The sequence below is a fragment of the Oncorhynchus tshawytscha genome, linkage group LG05 (assembly GCF_018296145.1).
Source record: "Oncorhynchus tshawytscha isolate Ot180627B linkage group LG05, Otsh_v2.0, whole genome shotgun sequence".
NCBI lineage: Eukaryota > Metazoa > Chordata > Actinopteri > Salmoniformes > Salmonidae > Oncorhynchus > Oncorhynchus tshawytscha.
The window spans coordinates 71,585,397-71,605,346 of record NC_056433.1 but is presented as its reverse complement, the minus strand read 5'-3'; the positions used below and the strand labels follow the sequence as shown (position 1 = coordinate 71,605,346).

Genomic DNA, 19,950 nt, shown 5'->3' with positions numbered 1-19,950 from the left:
CGATAGTGAGACCAAAGTGTATTCTTCATTTGGCTATATTACATTTTGATCAGGAAGGCCTGTTATTTTTTTTAAAAGCCTGTTTCTCGCAATGACAGTAACAAGGTAATAAAATAATAATCTCTCCTCCAGATTATAGCTGGTGATTTACATAATGTGGAATCTCTGACACCTCTCCATCTGTTGCGCCGTGCCCATCAGAAAAGATTACGGGCACCGACCACATGTAGGGCCCATTCTATTAGTCAACATTTGATTTTGTGCTTTGAATAAATTCAATTAAATTAATGTGTAGCTTATTTTGCATTGTTGTTGTTGATTGTATAATGTTTTATAAACCCATTTTTAACGGATGAGATTGAGAAATTAAAGTAACAATCGTGTAGCCTACCTCTCAGTTTTGTGTGTAGGCTAGTTCATCCATAATGATACAGAGAAAAACTCATTAAAATAAACATTTATCCGGTTTAATATTCAATTTAGGCTAATTATAATAATGCACATAAATAGGCTATTTATTTTAATTGTATTTATAAAGAAGTCATTCATTTCAAATGAGGTGATGCGATTGAAGACTTCTTCAAATTTTACGTTATAGTCCTTATACGATTAAATGTTTCACAATAGGTTACACATTTTAACACATATGATAGGGTATCTGAAAGTTTTTGATAAACTGCTAATATTAAGGAATAGATGTTAATATTTTAATGGTTTAATATAGCCGAAACCATTGGCATTGAGCAATATTAGTCATACAGCCCTTCAAATCATTTTATGGGAGCAGGGAGTTCCTCATACCTCTCCTTATTTAATTTCTGTGTATGTGTGTGTGTGTGCGTGTGTTTGTGTGTGTGTGCATGTGTGTGCGTGCGTTTGTGTTTGTGTTTGTGTGTGTGTGTGTGTGTGTGTGTGTGGCCAACACCACTTGGAAGGCTTTTGACTGCTGTAACTTTGCTTTCTTTCGTGCACGCTCGGGTTGAGCTCCCATCCTATTAGATGTTGGAACGCATTCGGGGAGGAGCAGCCACAGGCCAAAACGTGAACAGAGTAAAAAAAAAAAAAAAAAAAAGTGTCTCTGTAGTGACGGATGCTTGAGCCGTAGTTTTCCCAATGTTCGACACAGTAGACTGTGCGCAGCCTTCACTCCAGTCATCCTGGCGAGCCGTGGCTTAGGCTAAATATACTTCCCCAAACTCCCTTTGTAACACACAGGAAATAAAGGAAAGGAGGCTGAGGAGGAAACTGGAGCTACCCATCTCCGTGCTGCTGAAGCTTTTGGGAGAGTTCTTTATTATTTCAACTTTACGGGACGAAGGCGAGGAGGAGATAATGCAGGCGCGGTACTCCGTCTCCAGCCCCAACTCTCTGGGCGTTGTGCCTTACATTAGCAGTGACCAGAGCTACTACCGGGCAGCGGCCGGTGGAGGGTACACCGGGATGCCTGCTCCCATGAGTATGTACTCTCATGCAGCCCAAGACCAGTACCAGGCCAGCATGGCGCGTGCGTACGGACCGTACACCCCGCAACACCAGCCCAAGGACCTGGTCAAACCTCCGTACAGCTACATCGCCCTTATCACCATGGCAATACAGAACTCACCGGACAAGAAGGTGACCCTAAACGGGATTTATCAGTTTATCATGGAGAGGTTCCCGTTCTACCGAGACAACAAGCAGGGCTGGCAGAACAGCATCCGCCACAACCTGTCCCTCAACGAGTGCTTTGTCAAAGTGGCCCGGGACGATAAGAAGCCCGGCAAAGGCAGCTACTGGACTCTGGACCCGGACTCCTATAACATGTTCGAGAACGGCAGCTTCCTGAGGCGTCGCAGACGGTTCAAGAAGAGTAATGTCCAAAAGGACAAGGATGACAGGCAAGACAGGGACCTGTCAGGGAGAGGAGCACCGGATATGGAGAACGAGCAACCCGTGCAGGGCTCACAGCCCGTGCGCATCCAGGACATAAAGACTGAGAACGGGACCTCTACTCCACCACAGGCCGAGTCCCCCAGCCTGCCTGTGCCCAAGATAGAGAGTCCTGGCAGCAGCAGCAGTATGTCCACCGGTAGCCCTCACAGTGTGCCCTCTGCCCGGTCCCTCTCCATGGAGGGCCCCGAGCATCACCACCACGCACAGGCCGCGGCGCAAGGCTTCAGTGTGGACAACATCATGACCTCAGTCCGGGGGTCGCCTCAGGGCACCACGGAGCTCACGTCCCCTCTTATCGCATCTTCTAGGACAGGTATAACACCCTCTCTATCTCTTAACTATTCCCCCAACCAGCCGTCTGCTTACAACTCACCAAACTGCAACCAGAACTCAATATCTACAAACTCTAGCGCGACGTACCATTGCAACATGCAAGCCATGAGCTTGTACGCCGGGGACCGAGGAGGCCACCTTGCGCCCTCCACCACCGTGGACGAGACTCTGCCCGATTACTCCATCACCACTACGGCCACATCCCCGCTCGGGCATGGCAACCTGAGCGCGGGACAGGACAGTGGTCACCACGCGAACCAGGGCCGACTTGCGTCCTGGTACGGAGACCTGGGACACTTGGGCACAAGCTACCCGGCACAGCAACAGAACTTCCACTCGATGCGAGAGATGTTCGAGTCTCAACGGATCGGTTTGAATAGCTCTCCTGTTAACGGAAGTAATAGCTGTCAGATGGCCTTCCCCTCCGGTCAATCCATCTACCGTACCTCCGGAGCTTTCGTTTATGACTGCGGCAAGTTCTGAAAATAACAAAAACAAAAATGTTTTTTTAAACGAATAACTTTAATATATATATTTCCTTCTTTTTGTACTTTAACCTCCCTCATTCCGGTCCTTTATTCATCCCCAAATGGACTAAACAGAATGAGAGTGGTGAGATTTGTTCTGGTGTGTATGACAGACAGAGGCGCGTGTTACAACATCGAATAACACGTAAGTTTTTATCTCTCTCACTTTGGGAACTTTGTTTTTAAAGAGTGTTGCTTTAACATCCAACATGTTATTAACTTGTTATTCACTGTAAATTGCATATAGTAATTTATTATAGAAAGTAAGGGAGTATAGTTGGATGTTGTGGACCAACCACCAAAAAAGTGTTTCCAAATTGAGGTGCCTTAAATTGTGCTACATATTGTTATTTTATGAAATAGGAGGGGGACTTGTATACCGACGTATTCTATATATTTTTGTTCCATATTTGTTGAAATTATTCTGAAGGCATTGCATTGTTTGTCTAATAAATTTACATTCTATTTGATTTAAATTTGTCTGGTTTATTAGCTCTCCGTAGAGGCCTATAGGGTCCGACATGCTTTAGAATAGGAGACACAATGCAAAATAAAAGTTTGGTCTATTATTGCAAAATAAGATTGCATAGTGTCTTCCCTGGTGGTGCTTTTAGACAAAAGTAGTGTTTAGGCCTAATGCTTCAAATCATTTGTGATTTTAAACGGCGGTGGTATATTTGCGTAAACCTCACTCTTCTGTATTTATAATGTAATATCTAAAACACAAACTAGTGCACAACACACCCCACACCGTGTTGACAAGATTTACGTTGGCTATTTAGAGTAATAAATGGGTTCTGTTTCTTGTCTTGATGTTCTGTTCTGGGGCCTTATGACCCTGCTACAATAACCGGGGCACATATGCACACAGTTTTGCCTGGCAGCACACGTTGCAGGACAGTAGTGAAATAAATGTAAAACATATACAGTTTAAACGATGTGACAATCTTATGAGTTCTGGAGTTATGTCCAGGTACTTATAGGTGTATTTAATATTACATCGTAAAGCAATACAACACACACAAGGCTGCAGCCACTAATGCGATGTTCTGCTGTATTGAGTGTGTTGTAATCTGATATGATGCTATATACAGGCTTGCTGCTGGGCTGGTAGTGTATTATGCAATATACTCAGTGTGTATGATATATGTCCGTGTAATTGTTAGTTATTCTTGTAACGGATAGGCTATTGTCAAGGTAACGTAACACATGTTTCAACATACAATATCTCTCCTTTAGGCTATGTGGGATGTGCCATCGAGGAAAGTATTAATGTTGGGTCCAAAACCTCCAAATTAAAATAATGATTAGCAAGTTTTGTTTCTAACTTTAGGACAGGCCTATCTTCAATACAGGTTGTGCAATATTTGGGCATTCTACTTTCTTATAACAAAGCTAAAATAAAATGTAGGCTACTGAGCCTACTCCTCTGCCTTGGCCCATGTTTGTGTAGTCAGCACAAATGAAATGTTCCACAGAGCTACAGCACGCAATCTGAAACAGAGGGGGAGACAGGAGATGAAGAGAGTAGAGATTTACACGAGATTTAGGATTTGTGTAAATAAGAAATCACACTAATTGATATCGTGAAATAATTATTGACGAAGGATATGGAGTACATTTGGTGACAACAGAAGTAAGGTCTAGATGCATTGCTTGGTTTGTTTTCGCTGAGACGAGACCCTTTGTCAATATCCTCACCTCCAGGCCTTTAGTTTAACAGGTCCTTGATGTAGAGCGAGCCGAGAGCCAAACTTTGTATCACGGTTTATTGATGGAGGGGTAGGTGGCTGTTTACTAGCTCGGTGGTGCCAAGGTATCCGGGTGCTGCCGGGTGTTGTTTGGAGTGACCACGTGTGTTTACGGACGCTTAGTTCATACCACGCATGTCTGAAATATTCTCTTTGCCAGATGTTTGGTTGCTGCAGCAACTGAATAAAGATGAAACAAAACAAGCAAACACAGACACATAGATTAATTCAAATTAAGTGTACTTAATTGACTATTTAAAAATCAATCTAGACAATGCAAAAAAACACATCAGTCGCTTTCAAAAAAATACATTGAAACATGATAGGACAAATATTAGTGAACATTTGTTGTTTTGAAACTCCTTTTGCAGGCCTATATTATTATTACCGTCATTATTATTAATATGTCCAATTAACTCATTTCTATCATTTAAAATGTGTAAACAAGTATCGCTGCTAAGCTATTACTGTAGCTTAACTGTTTAAATTGCAGATAAAACACATTTGCAGTTCAAACAAATTCACAACCAAATTCAAACCACTTCATCAAACATTTGGAATGTTTTGTATCGGCGGCGCGTGTGTGTCGGTCTCGATAGTCACAATTGGTAGTCATTACAGCTTGTTAATTGAGTGTACAGGGGTTTACAGAAAACATCTGCTTGCTTATTGTGTTAACTACATTCTCTGTCCCTTCCTCCGGGGCCTCTAAGCATGCGCCCTCGGTCTGACAATTACACGGACTGACTGACTGGAGACCGCCCTTCCCAAATGGCACCCTATTCCCTGTATAGTGCACCTGGTCAAAGTTAGTGCACTTATATAGGAGCATATGGTGACATTTGGGACGCAACCTGGGGCCCAGTCAGACGTATGAGAGTAATGAATGTAGCCTATGCATTATATGGTGTTGTTATATGACATACCTCTGCGCTGAGTCTTGCTGATGCTGCCTGCTGCCGGCGGCCCTGGGCTCCGTGAGTTCAGGAACAGGGGGAGAGGAGATATTTTTACTCTCTGACACCAGTGCTTTGCTGAGGCCCAAATCTTGTGCAGGTGTGTCCGTGGGGCAAGTAGGGGAGGCAGGAGGGGTAGGGGACGCACAAGGGGGTAGGGGGTTGACTTCTCCCTGGTAGGCATTGAAAATGTGTCTTTGTTGTGATCGCTTGCACTCGTGAAAGTATTGGATTGAGAATGTGAGCAAGGAACACTACACCGCAGCACAAATGCTCCCTTGAGTAAAAGCCTGCTTGACAGCACAGGCAGCACAAAGTCAAGTTGTTCCAGTCAGTCACTCTGCGTTTCGGGTAAGCCTAGGCCTAAACAAAGCCAACATTGCTTATTAACCTGGATATTTTTATCTACATTTTAAAATTGAGCATTAACTAATGGTGTATAGGTAATGAAAACAAGACCCTTCTAGTTTATTGGCTTTAGAGGCTTTAGCATACCATTTACAGTTTTCATTTTGACAACAAAAAAAGTAACCACTATAGGTCTATGCATTGGCCTAGACTGCATCACACCAATACAAATAGGTTTAGATTTAAATAAAATAGTGGCCTATCAATAATTCAATAAGCATATATTTCAAATGTTGATCCTCTCACTCATAGATGCCTAGCCATAATTGTGCTAATAGCAGTCATCAGATTCTTTCCGAAGGAATAAACACACGTCACGTCGGCGCACAGAGATTGATGGCGCTATCTCTAGCTGGCCAGGTCAGGAAGGAATAAAATTCAATCAGCGGCAGAATCATTTTTCATCCGACGGAAAAGGCAGAGCGCTAGGCGAAGGTCAATGGGGAGGATGTCAACAATGCTTCATGAGAGGGCAAAGCGACGAGCTGCCACTATATGAGCACGCAGTCGCTTTCTAAAGATGCCTATAGGCCTATACCTTTCCTGGCCTAACATACTCTCATGCGCTGTTCACAGAAACTACGGAATACATTATGGATATTATTGTTGGCAAGTTAGAGATGACTAATCGATTAGTTTACTTGGACACCCTCCTCCACACGCACGTAATTGCACTATTACAGCATACACACTATAGCCTACTGTAAGCCTCTACACAAACATAGATAATTATGTGGAGATAGGCATCTCTTTTAAATAAAGGTCAACTGTGTTCTATTCATTTTAACTTTAAAGTTAAAGTGAGGGGCGTGCTCGTCTAAAAATAAGGCTTGTCCATTTTTCAGATCAAATAAGGCGTTCTGCAGCTTAACACCTTGTCAATATTGAATATTGCATGTAGCCTACAATTAAGTTATTAAACGTGAATTAAATATGGTTAGTTGTTAAATACCAATTTTATTAACACGGTTAAGGCGAGGCGTTCTGCTGCAATAATGATGACAGGAATCGTCATACCTTTTGATTTAATAATACCAAAATAAGAACAAAATTAAGGAATTGCACTTACAAACTCTTGGTTATGCGTTATAGTTATGACAATGAATAATTAAAACAAATAGAAACATTCCCTCAAACACGCTGACTTTGCAGGCAATAGTCTAATAGGCACACATAGGCTACTTGATTAAAGTATTATGACAACAGATACAAAGATACAATGTTCTCAAGTATTTTATTAGGCAATTCGTTCGTTTTTTTTTCTTCACATTCCATAATGAGCTAAAAACAGAATTTGAAACTTCAAGAGTAAACGTGAGAATGGCATGAAACACAGACTAGGAGGGGCTGTATGAGCAAGAGCTTATCAAATCAATTTGTAAGTCAACAGCAATTACACACACACACACACACACACACACACACACACACACACACACACACACACACACCCCCCACACACACACACACCCCCCACACACACACACACACACACACCACACACACACACACACACACACCCACACACACACACACACACACACACACACACACACACACACACACACACACCCCCCCACACACACACCCCACACACACACACACACACACACACACACACACACACACACACACACACACACACACACACACACACACACACACACACACACACACACACACACACACACACACACACACACACACACACACACACACACACCCACACACACACCACACACACACACACACACACCCCCCACACACACACACACACACACGCACAACAAGAGGTTGTGTAACGCGAAACTGAGACCCTTCCCTCGTGTTTAAATGAAGCTGTTAAGGTTCTACAATCACAACAATTCCGGGCGCCTTCAAGACAAACCCACACGCCCGTCAATAACACGTCAACGCATGAATGATGTATAATATATAAATTCACTGTCGTTCAATCTCCGCTTTTCACATCTGTCTAACGCCTGTCTGATGCATTAAGACATATTTTACTCAGCACTGTTTAAGGTCCTGGTGGGGATAAATCTAACCACCGGAGTGTCAGTGTGTCTGTCTCCCCGCCCAGGCAGGCCCTGTGGGGGCAGGCCCTGGGGCCAGAGCCGGGGGAGACATGGACCTGGGTAGGTCAAAACGCTTGAAGGCGCGCCATTTTCCAAAGCCCTCGAAAAAGTCAGAAGTAATGGTGAAGGTTGCCACTGCCTCGCGGGGACGTTTAGTTCTACGACACGAGAGGTTCTATTACAGTAGTGTAATTGAGCAAGGCTATAACTCTCTGCTAACATTAGCCTATCAACTGTCATTAACCGATACGCCAAACACCAATTAAAGGATTATGACTCAATATGTTGGCAATAAAAGGAGAACATGAAACAGTAGGCCTAATTATCAATTTGTAAACTATGAATTTAGGCTAGACCTACTCAATACAGTATTGCTATAAGTGACAAGAGAATGAAAAGGTGTAAGCATTCGTGCGAGTTCTCACATTGTATTATGTGATTTGCCACATTATAATCGAGACTTTCTCATGGTTCTCTATTCGCTCGTCAGCTGGTGCCAGTCAGCCTATAGCACACTAATTGAACTAGGATAAAGCCAAACAAAATATTCGATTAATTAATGGTCATACCAGCATCAGCATTTGGGGCCCTTTCGGATGGTAATCTGCATCTGCTATGTTTTATTAGAGATAAATCCGATTGCAGAGTTCCACTTCCTAACCAATCTCCCATTTACTTGTTTATTTATCCGGGCAGTGGAGAATGTCAGAAATGCTAAGCACTAACAGGGTTCAGATGACTTATATGGGCGCCATTTCCGCTGTAACTGTCTCTCTATTCACTCTCTCACTTTTCTTTTAGTCCGTTTAAAAAGTATAGGCCTATAGAGATGGTCTATCTTTTATTTGAAAGATTCACTCTACCATATCGACTCTGTTGCTTATAAAGAACAGTTGATAGTTGATTTTAAACGATGGCCTACACCATGAAACGAACAAACACAATTACATTGAAGAACATTCCAAACTGAAAAGAAAATGATTTGTCTCAAGAAATTGTAGGCCAGAAGATATCAAATTATGAACATTTTGATCATATTTCTAAAACGAATAGTCCTAAAATCATTGCAAATTTGTAATAATAAATCGATGTCATCCTCGTAGGCTAGATGATAATACTTATATGGCTCAAATAACAGTTTAATTAGGCCTTATATTAAAATTAAGGCAAATATGTGAACCATTTTGCTATTATGCCTGTTTTTATAATGCGGTGTAACAATAAGGACACGACGGTGGCAATTTCCATGTATCTTGAAAGCATGAATCTCCCTATTTGTTACTCTTGTTAGACTTGTTTATACTGTATTATTGACTGTATGTTTGTTTTACTCCATGTGTAACTCTGTGTCGTTGTATGTGTCGAACTGCTTTGCTTTATCTTGGCCAGGTCGCAATTGTAAATGAGAACTTGTTCTCAACTTGCCTACCTGGTTAAATAAAGGTGAAATAAATAAAATAAATAAAAAACTCCAGACCATAGCCCTATTGAGAGAGCCAAATGCATATGATATAAATAATCAATTTTATTTTTGAATTCTGGTAAAAACAACAAAAGTAGTCTGTAGGTCTTTGCTATAGCCAACCCTCTGTGTCCCAAATAGGAAAAGCGTAAGGATAAAGAACAGTGAGCGAAAATAACATCTATAAAGACATTTTCAGGAGATTGTTAGATTATTTCAGTTTATTTTGCTCTCCTATTTTACTGTAAAACGTATTGAGGCCTTTTTTTGTTAGCTTTTCATAGCCAAAAATGTGGTGGCACACACTCCTCTCCTTTCTCTTTCTTCTCTGTAGTAATTTACGCCTGGAACTGGGTGCCTGCATTATGTTCCCGTGCGTTCTGAAAGCTGAGCCTAGAGCAGCACAGGGCTGCTGCAGTTAGTGGCGGCGCGCGACTGGGCCCGTGCACCTGTGTGCGGCTGGCCGGCGGGCGCGAGGAGAGACCTGGCACAGTGGAAACTGGTGTGTTTTCGCTCGCACCCGGGTTCCAGGGCCAACCTCAAAGCGCCATCTGTTACCAATTATAAGTCCACACAGATGCAGCGCTGTCTCCGACAGTCAAACTGCAATGTTTTAGGTGTTGTCTTAAAAAAAGAGAGGCAGACAGGCAAACCCACCCTGTTTGTTCCCTCTTCGCAAACCTTCTTTGAAACCCTCCATTTTCCATTTAAAGTGTCAAACGGATTTTTCATAAAAAGATCCCACGACGGTTTTCATTTGATTAATGTAGGCCTACACAACTGATACATTTCTGGGGCTATAATCTTTTAATGTCTGGATGTTGATTCCATGAGATTCCATAAAATATAGGCTCCGTAACAACCTAACTTCCCTTCTAAGCTATTGTTCTGTAACAAAACTATTTTACAAACCATTAAAGTAAAAGTATGGGGGGACGTCTCTTGGCCTCTAAAACAAAGAGGTTCGAGTTTAGGGGTTCATATTCCAGCAGAAGTCAAAGACAAAACGACAGAGGTCTTTACGCAGAGAAGAGGCAGCCTCCAGTGCGCGCTGGGCTTGGATTGGGCACATAGTCAGAATGTCTCGATTGAGACACATTCTGCAGGAATGGGATCCAGGCTCGAGGAAGCGTATTTCCTGAGGAATGAACAGGGTTAGTGTGCTCGCGGGGCAAACCAAGGAGAGCTGAGCGCGAGGAGGGAAGGGAAATGACAGGGGCTGAGGCTCACGCGACCTCTGAGCAACCTGGGCGCGCTGGCACGAGGAACCTCTCAGACAACATTACTCTAGTCTTCTGACTCGACTCAAGCTTGAGGTTTTACCTCTAAAATACCTTTTACAAGATTTAACCAAAGGTATAACATCTCTCCACTATTTATACGGTACACATTGTACACGTGTCCTCCAGTCTAGACACATCTTTGTGGAATAATGGCGGGGAGATTTTGCAGTGCCAATTGGGTGACATAAAATAGCCTATCTTCATAAATAGTTAAAATTATGTTATTTAGGCTACATATATTATATGTGGTGCTATGTGTCTATGTAATTATCAATACATTTATAACAAACAATGTATATTAAGAGAAGAGCAGAAGATTGTGTATGAAAAGTCAAGAAAATAATCACATATATAGGGCCAACTAATGTATTAAAAGAACAATCGTTTTATTGTACCAAAATGTTTATATTCTGAATGAAATATGGCAGATGGGAATACAAAAGATTTCACAAATGCTGAATAACATTTAAAACAAATTTGTTGGTCATCTTACAATAACAAATAATTCAAGTTATATATATATATTTTTTCTTCTAAAAGGACAAACTGCAACCTGTTACCTATATGCCAGGCGATTAAAACACACAAACACAAGACAACAATACAACCCCATATTGCCCAGAGACAGTGTCGAATAAAAACAATTAAAAGTCCTATCACCATATAGGCTACTAAATCATGATCAGTGAGAAAAAATATATTAAGATTAAAAACAAAAAATAAGGAATGGTATTATTTAAAAGGCATCGAATAATCTTCCCTCACCATAGCAAAAGGCAAAAAAACAGACGAAGTAACTTCGTTTGGGATAGCAAAGTGATGAAAAAAATGATCCAGACTAGTTTTATATTCTTTTCACCGCATGGTGCGACTGTTGAGTCACAGTGCACTCTGCTCAGGAGTGCTCAGACAATTCCCTAGGTTTGGGTTGATCCACAGGATGTGGTTTTATGCGTTAGGGTTATTCTTCATGAGATGGATGTCAGCATCAACCATCTCTTTCACCAGTTCCTAAAGAGTCAAATAGAGGTTTAGTTTAGACACATATATTGTCTACTCTAAACCTAACATAGCAGCCTAAATATTCATTTCCAAACACTGATAATCAAACAATTTGTATAGATTCAGGAAAATAGGTTAACCTAATAAAATTATTGGTCCAAATCGAAAAATCCCTAAGACAAAAACTATGGAAATAATGGAGAAACAAAATGTGTTGTGAACATCAAATCTGTTCAGAGGACTGTGGCCTCTTTATTCAGTCATGTTGATGTACTGTGTGTGGTTGGTAAGTGGGAGATTAGTCCAACTTGGCTTGTTCAATCACACTTAACCTACTTATTATTGTTCATATAAGGCTTGTACAGTATATGATTATAACACGTTATAAAACATTAGTTTAGCTACTTAAGAAGCCGCTTAACTTTCCAATTTATGTTGTGTTTACTGACAACACAAGAAGAGTGGAGAAGCTGGCTGGGAAGACTGTCATCGAAGAAGACCAGCATGCTGTGCATCTCCAGTTCCACCATGGTTTATGTGCACACATGCACACACATGCACACACATGCACACACGCAGAGTAAAGTGCAACACCCACCTCAAAAGTGATCTTTGCTTTCCAGCCTAACTTTGTCAGTGCCTTGGTGCTATCACCTTGCAGGTATTCCTGGGGAAAGAGAGGGAGAAACAAAAACAACTCATCATTCATGGCCACTAGAGAATGGTGTTTAGAATAGGGTCATTTTACAGTCAGAGTTCAGCAGAAACAGTAGATTACAGTAGAAACAGTAGATATGCAGTGATACAGTAGACTCCCTGTTATAAAGACTTTCATTCCACCACTATCTATCGAAATCAAACATATGCACAACTCTCTATAGGATGCCTATAGGGTGTAAACAGATATTCAGATCCTCTGTCTAACTCTCTCTCTCACACACACAGGTCAGTATCCCCTCTAGGGGAAAGGGAGGTCACAAAGTCTCACTGGCCATCAATCCCAGACTCCCCCTCCTCTCTCATCCAGAGGGTGCCAGAGCATGATGAATTGTGGGACTCCGGTGGTGTAACCTCCTTCCTCCCTCATCCCCCTCTCTCCTCTGTTTCCCTTTTGTGTTCTGCACTGGGTTCACAATCTACTGAGACCCTCTCTGAGACCACCAAAGATACAGCCTGGAAAATACCTCTCGCTCATTATCATTTTGTCACCTCTCTCTCCCTCAGTTAAACAGTCAGGAATTTGTTGTTATCCTAAAAATCTATGCGTATCTTTGAACTGTACGCAAGTTTCTTGAACAACCCTGTTACGTTCTCATACTCACTGTCAAGATTTCTACAGTTGATTTAGTGGTTAGCTACATATTTCTTTCAGTAGAAGGAGAGTACGTATCAGTTACTCCCGATGTGCTCATGTCCATAGCTGAATAGAGATGTAAACTTATAAAGGCAGAGAGCTTCTTTTCTATCTGACACTAAAACATTTGAAAATGTCTGTTTCTGGGTGATCTTATTACAGAGGAACGCTACAGCAGCATTAGCCTAGCCTGGTGCTACTTCAGCCTTTACAGAACAGGGACCCACATCGCTGAGCTGCTCCACAGCCCTCAATCACACTGGCTAACACACACACACATGCAAATGCACAAACTTTGTTGCAGTTGATTAAATTTCACTACAAAACGTTTTTCATGTGTTATTTTTATTTGAAATGTAACCTCCAATCAATCTTCAAGTGCATTTTTAAAATGTTTTTATTAGTACAGTCTTTAAATCAGCCATCAGACAAAAGCTTGTCCCTCCTTTAGTAGTCAGTTCACAAAGTCCATTTGCAGTTCTACGCTACATTACTGACATTCAGTTCTGTTCCAGGCCTATAAACAGCCATATTTACAGAATCAATATTACAGCAATGGACGTCAATTATATAAAGTTACAGAATTATATTAATTATAGGAGTTATTAATGGAGTGACTCCATTAGTACATGATGTTACATTTTTAAAGGAGAACATTTCAAAAGTGAAATTAATATCAGGTGTTTTTGTCCCCAATAAAGGGGTTCCAAGGTGAGTTCGCCTCAGCTCATTTATAACGTTAAAAAGCTCTCGAAGCCTACTTAAACACATTATAACTAGCCTGTTATCTGTTATAACACAACTAAACCTGTGTCTAGAACCAACATTCCTCAATGAACATAATAGGTGAAACAACATTCTCAAATAAGGCAGTGAAATTGCATTATGCAACAATTCTTACAGCAATGTTGGTTTCAGAGCAAAATAATGCTGAATGTATAAATAGTGAATAAAGAGGTAAAAGACCTAATGGAATCCCAGCCCCTACCATGGACTGACTATAATATTCCATGCCGTGGCAGTATGTGGCCAGAGATGGCACTGCTGAGTGCTACTAGCCATACAGAATCATCTTATGCCCCACCTCACCATGACAACATTACCTTTTCCGATCAACATAGCTGACTGAGGTGAGGTACACTTCCTGTTCCTGAATCTCTATGACTGGTCAGTAGTCAGATGTTCATCTATCTATAAGACCTGGAATACAGTGTATTTATACTGATAAAGACCTGTCAAGTCCTTAAAATTTTTTTTTTAAAACACACACCCACATATATATATATATATATATATATAGAAATTCAACCTGCTCCGAGATTTAAAACCTTCTAACTAGAACAGAGTCAACTCACCCCTCACTGACAGAGAATGTACTGAATTATTCAACAAGAACTGCTAACAGATGGGGAATAATATAATCTTCATATGGATCTGATTTGGTACAGAATCCAAGGTTGTGGTGTATCCTGTTTAAAATAGTACACTCCACATGTCTGGAAATATGCAACAGTGATAACAGAAATGGGTTCTAGAAAATGTGCTATGTTGAGTGGATTGCTCTCTGAAGACAGAAGATTTGAGTAAATATTACATTTGTAGGGGCTTTAAAATTAGAGTGATAAAGCTATATCACACGCATCCTCAGATCTGTTCACAGTTCATAAACCACGCCATGCATCATGGGCAGTGTGTGTCAAGTTGTGATGGTCGCAGAAGAGGGATCACATAGGGAGAGACACAACGATGACATAAACGGACTGTATATCTTATCCCTACAGGTATATGGTAGTGCTGATGAAACAGTTTTCCCTTTCTCTTCAGGTAGCCAGGAGCAGCAACAACACCACTGATATCACATCACACTACATCCTAAATAACCTCATTGCCACAGTTGCCAAACCATCATCAATATCATCGTCATCACCACCATTGTCAACATCATCATCGACACCTGAATTCTCCTCTCCCTCTTCCTTTCTACCATTAAAGGTGTAAACCACTCTCTGAATGTGATCACGGTCAATAAAGCCCACAGGTGATTAAGGCACTCTGAGTTGGCATGTAACGCTAAGGAATTCCAGTATCACTGAAAGTCCTGTCAATAAATCACAGCAACCCTTTCACACAGCAGACAGAGAGAACACTACAAACACAACCATAGCCAAAGAGCTCTTCGAGCCGTTGAAGGGAAAGAAAGTTCAACATCCTCATAGAGACCTCTCTCTCTCTTTCCCTCTCTCTCACGCAGAAACACTCACAGGGGACAGGCTCTGAGGATCTGATGTGGTTTGGAGAGGCCATTGGAAGTGCTTCTGGTATTTGTATGACCATGGACATGAGGATGGATACAGACATCAAACAGTAGCAGCAATGAGACAACAGTAATTCAACTCAGTAAGTCTGGACCCCACAGCCTCAGCTGTCTGAAGGACAGACATGATTTCCCAGAAACCTTTGCCCTTTGTAAGGTCACACAGACGAAGACTGAGTGTGTGTGTTTGCGAGAATGGTTTGTTAGTGTTCTGGTCCAGGTGTGAGAAAGGCTTTTGAGGCCGTGAGAAAGACGGGGAAGGAATGAGAGAGCCGGTCCAGGTATTCACATCCTTTCATTCCTCTCTTCCTCTTCCTCACACTTCTCTACCCACATCCCTCCCTCTCTTTTTCTCTGCCCACATTAACATACTCCCAGATTCTAGAACAAGAAACACAAAGACTGGCGAGAAAAGAGAAAATAGTGAAACATAGAGGAAGAAAGAGCCTGCTGGTTTCTCCCCAGGACTTCTAGACAGTATTAGCCACTCCAGTAAAGAGTTCAGGATCCTACCACGGAGAGATGGAGAGTTCCAGTCTGTGTGTATATATTCCTGTGTGTGTATATATTCCTGTGTGTGTGTATATTCCTGTGTGTGTGTATATTCCTGTGTGTGTGTATATTCCTGTGTGTGTGTATATTCCTGTGTGTGTATATATTCCTGTGTGTGTATATATTCCTGTGTGTGTATATATTCCTGTGTGTGTATATATTCCTGTGTGTGTATATATTCCTGTGTGTGTATATATTCCTGTGTGTGTGTATATTCCTGTGTGTGTGTATATTCCTGTGTGTGTGTATATTCCTGTGTGTGTATATATTCCTGTGTGTGTATATATTCCTGTGTGTGTATATATTCCTGTGTGTGTATATATTCCTGTGTGTGTATATATTTCTGTGTGTGTATATATTCCTGTGTGTGTATATATTCCTGTGTGTGTATATATTCCTGTGTGTGTGTATATTCCTGTGTGTGTGTATATTCCTGTGTGTGTATATATTCCTGTGTGTGTGTATATTCCTGTGTGTGTATATATTCCTGTGTGTGTATATATTCCTGTGTGTGTGTATATTCCTGTGTGTGTATATATTCCTGTGTGTGTATATATTCCTGTGTGTGTGTGTATATTCCTGTGTGTGTGTATATTCCTGTGTGTGTATATATTCCTGTGTGTGTATATATTCCTGTGTGTTGGGAAACAGCAGGGGGGTGTGAGTTATATCACAGGATTCTTCCGCCGTCTCCACGTGAGGCTCGGCCGACACACAACGTGGGTACTGAACTCCAAAGAGTGGCCCTGTCCCTCTCTCTCACACACACACACACACACACACACACACACACACACACACACACACACACACACACACACACACACACACACACACACACACACACACACACACACACACTTAGAAGCATAATGTATATTTATATATGACAGAAGGAGGAATAGTACATAAGTTGGGAGCTGTATTTATAGTAAAACTATGAGGGCAACGTATTGATTAACAATGAAAGAGACCAGTCTCTCTCCCTTCCTTCAGCCCCCCTCCAAGATGATTGTTCTCCATCAGTGCTCATTAAAATTCCTGGGGGAGCTGTGTGATAAATATTTAGGTGGATGAGGACTCACTCTAAACACTCTTGAGGAGCAGAGTGGAGGCTAGCAGCAGATCGCACTAAGTGCCCCAACGCCACCGCTAAGCATTCTGCCTCCCCTTCAGCTCCAAGGAGATTTGTATATGTGAAGTACTTACTGTCAAGATAACCAGCACAGGGAGAGAGGGGGCAAGATTAATAGCGAAGCCAGCCAACCGTGTGGTGTGTATGTGTGTGTGGTGCGTATGAGATTTGAAAAAGTTTAGAAATTAACATGCACACACACGTTCAATTGTTATTGTCACATGCACAAGTACATTGAAATGCTTAACTTGCATGATCTAACCAACAGTGCAGTTATCAATATCAAAATAGTATAACTAACCTTTAGATAATAATATATATATTTTAAGTATAAATACGCATACACACATACAGTTGAAGTCGGAAGTTTACATACACTTAGGTTGGAGTCATTAAATCTCATTTTTCAACCACTTCACAAATTTCTTGTGAACAAACTATAGTTTTGGCAACTCGGTTAGGATATCTACTTTGTGCATGACACAAGTAATTTTTTAAACAAGTGTTTACAGACAGATTATTTCACTTATAATTCACTGTATCACAATTCCAGTGGGTCAGAAGTTTACATACACTAAATTGACTGTGCCTTTAAACAGCTTGGAAAATTCCAGAAAATTATATCATGGCTTTAGAAGCTTCTGATAGGCTAATTGACATAATTTGAGGCAATTGGAGGTGTACCTGTGGATGTATTGCAAGGCCTAACTTCAAACTCAGTGCCTCTTTGCTTGACATCATGGGAAAATCAAAAGAAATCAGCCAAGACCTCCACAAGTCAAAATTGGAGACCTCCACAAATCTGGTGCATCCTTGGGAGCAATTTCCAAGTACCTGAAGGTACCACGTTCATCTGTACAAACAATAGCATGCAAATATAAACACCATGGAACCACGCAGCCGTCATACCACTCAGGAAGGAGACGCGTTCTGTCTCCTAGAGATTAACGTACTTTGGTGCGAAAAGTGCAAATCAATCCCAGAACAACAGCAAAGGACCTTGTGAAGATGCTTGTGGAAACAGGTACACAAATATCTATATCCACAGTAAAACGAGTCCTATATCGACATAACCTGAAAGACCGCTCAGCAAGGAAGAAGTCACTGCTCCAAAACCGCAATAAAAAGCGAGACTTCGGTTTGCAACTGCACATGTGGACAAAGATCGTACTTTTTGGAGAAATGTCCTCTGGTCTGATGAAACAAAAATATAACTGTTTGGCCATAATGACTATCGTTATGTTTGGAGGAAAAAGGGTGAGGTTTGCAAGCTGAAGAACACCATCCCATCCATGAAGCACAGGGGTGGCAGCTAATTAAAGAATAAATAAAACTGGCCTTCTTTAGACTAGTTGAGTATCTGGTGCATCAGCATTTGTGGGTTTGATTACAGGCTCAACATGGCCAGAAACAAAGACCTTTCTTCTGAAACTCGTCAGTCTATTCTTATTCTGAGAAATTAAGGCTATTCCATGTGAGAAATTGCCAAAAAACTGAAGATGTAATACAATGCTGTGCACTACTCACTTCACAGAACAACACAAACTGTCTCTAACCAGAATAGAAAGAGGAGTGGGAGGCCCCGGTGCACAACTGAGCAAGAGGACAAGTACATTAGAGTGTCTAGTTTGAGAAACAGACGCCTCACAAGTCCTCAACTGGCAGCTTTATTAAATAGTACCCGCAAAACACCAGTCTCAACGTCAACAGTGAAGAGGAGACTCCGGGATGCTGGCCTTCTAGGCAGAGTTGCAAAGAAAAGCCATATCTCAGACTGGCCAATAAAAACAAAAAATTAAGATGGGCAAAAGAACACAGACACTGGACAGAGGAACTCTGCCTAGAAGGCCAGCATTCCGGAGTCGCCTCTTCACTGTTGACGTTGAGACTGGTGTTTTGCAGGTACTATTTAATGAATTCTACAATGTAGAAAATAGTAAAAATAAAGAAAAACCCTTAAATGAGTAGCTGTGTCCAAATGAAAGGCATTGAGTTCATCTGGCACACACACACACACACTGTTAATATTCTCATTAACCACACTATTCAGACGCGGACTCCCCACTACTGTTCCAGAGGCTTATTGTCTGTTACTGAGAGGGGGTCACACAAATAGAGGGGCCCTGTTCTGTTCCTGCATTCTATTATTCCTGAGTACGGGAAACAGATCATAATTCCTACAGTCAGCAGAATGCTCTGGGAGAGGGAGAGAGAGATGAAGTGAGTGAGAGAAAGAGAGAGTTGAAGTGTGTTTGTCTCCTCAATATGCATGTTTGTCAGATACTGTGTTGGTCTTGTCTGTGTGTAACATGTCTATCAGCCTCAGGTTGTTTCAGCTTTTTTATTGTTATATCAAAGTAGACATGATTTCCCCTATTTAAACAAAATTATTCTCAACCACACTACTGAATGACAAAGATCAAAAGGAGAAAAACAGAGGAAGAGAGAAAGGATGAGAAAGTGGCATTCTGCTCATCTTAATTGATGTGTAATTTCAGTAATGCTCATGCACGGAGGGACCAGAGTTTGGGACTGCTTTTGACACTTGGACCTCTATGTTCTGATAGAATTCTTCTAATAGATGTGTCGACATGGAGTAATTGTCTCTGAGTGTTTCTGAGCTCTACAACACACATTGAGTCTCACACCTCAATCGCTGGTTGAAAACTGTTTTCTGCCCCTCCAAAAAGATTGAATATGTAGACGACTGGCCTTCCTTCTGGGACTCACACACAAACAGGACCAAGCCATTGTCACCGTGTCCGTGCCTCGATATACGTCGGGCAAAACTAAACATGGCGATGTTCGCCCTAGAAAATTCACTGGAATAAAGACCTCCTCCACTCCTGTCGTTATTTAAAGA

General features: G+C 41.5%; 2 protein-coding genes across 3 annotated transcripts in view; one reads left to right on the top strand and one right to left on the bottom strand.

The window, feature by feature from the left end:
• Window positions 1-1,096: 1,096 nt before the first annotated feature.
• On the top strand, window positions 1,097-3,262 carry LOC112251307 (forkhead box C1-A). Its single transcript, XM_024422227.2, has one exon. It carries the CDS (start codon window positions 1,333-1,335, stop codon window positions 2,746-2,748), a length of 1,416 nt encoding a protein of 471 aa, XP_024277995.1. The 5' UTR covers window positions 1,097-1,332; the 3' UTR covers window positions 2,749-3,262.
• Window positions 3,263-11,092: 7,830 nt separating this feature from the next.
• The window catches only part of gmds (GDP-mannose 4,6-dehydratase), a 353,013-nt gene continuing 344,155 nt past the window's right edge, over window positions 11,093-19,950 (bottom strand). For both annotated transcript variants that reach the window (XM_042322321.1, XM_042322322.1), the window contains 2 exons: window positions 12,331-12,399; window positions 11,093-11,741 (listed from right to left, as the gene is read on the bottom strand). In XM_042322321.1, the coding sequence (XP_042178255.1) occupies window positions 11,679-11,741; window positions 12,331-12,399 (132 nt within the window). In that variant the 3' untranslated portion in view covers window positions 11,093-11,678. The remainder of the gene's footprint in view (window positions 11,742-12,330; window positions 12,400-19,950) is intronic.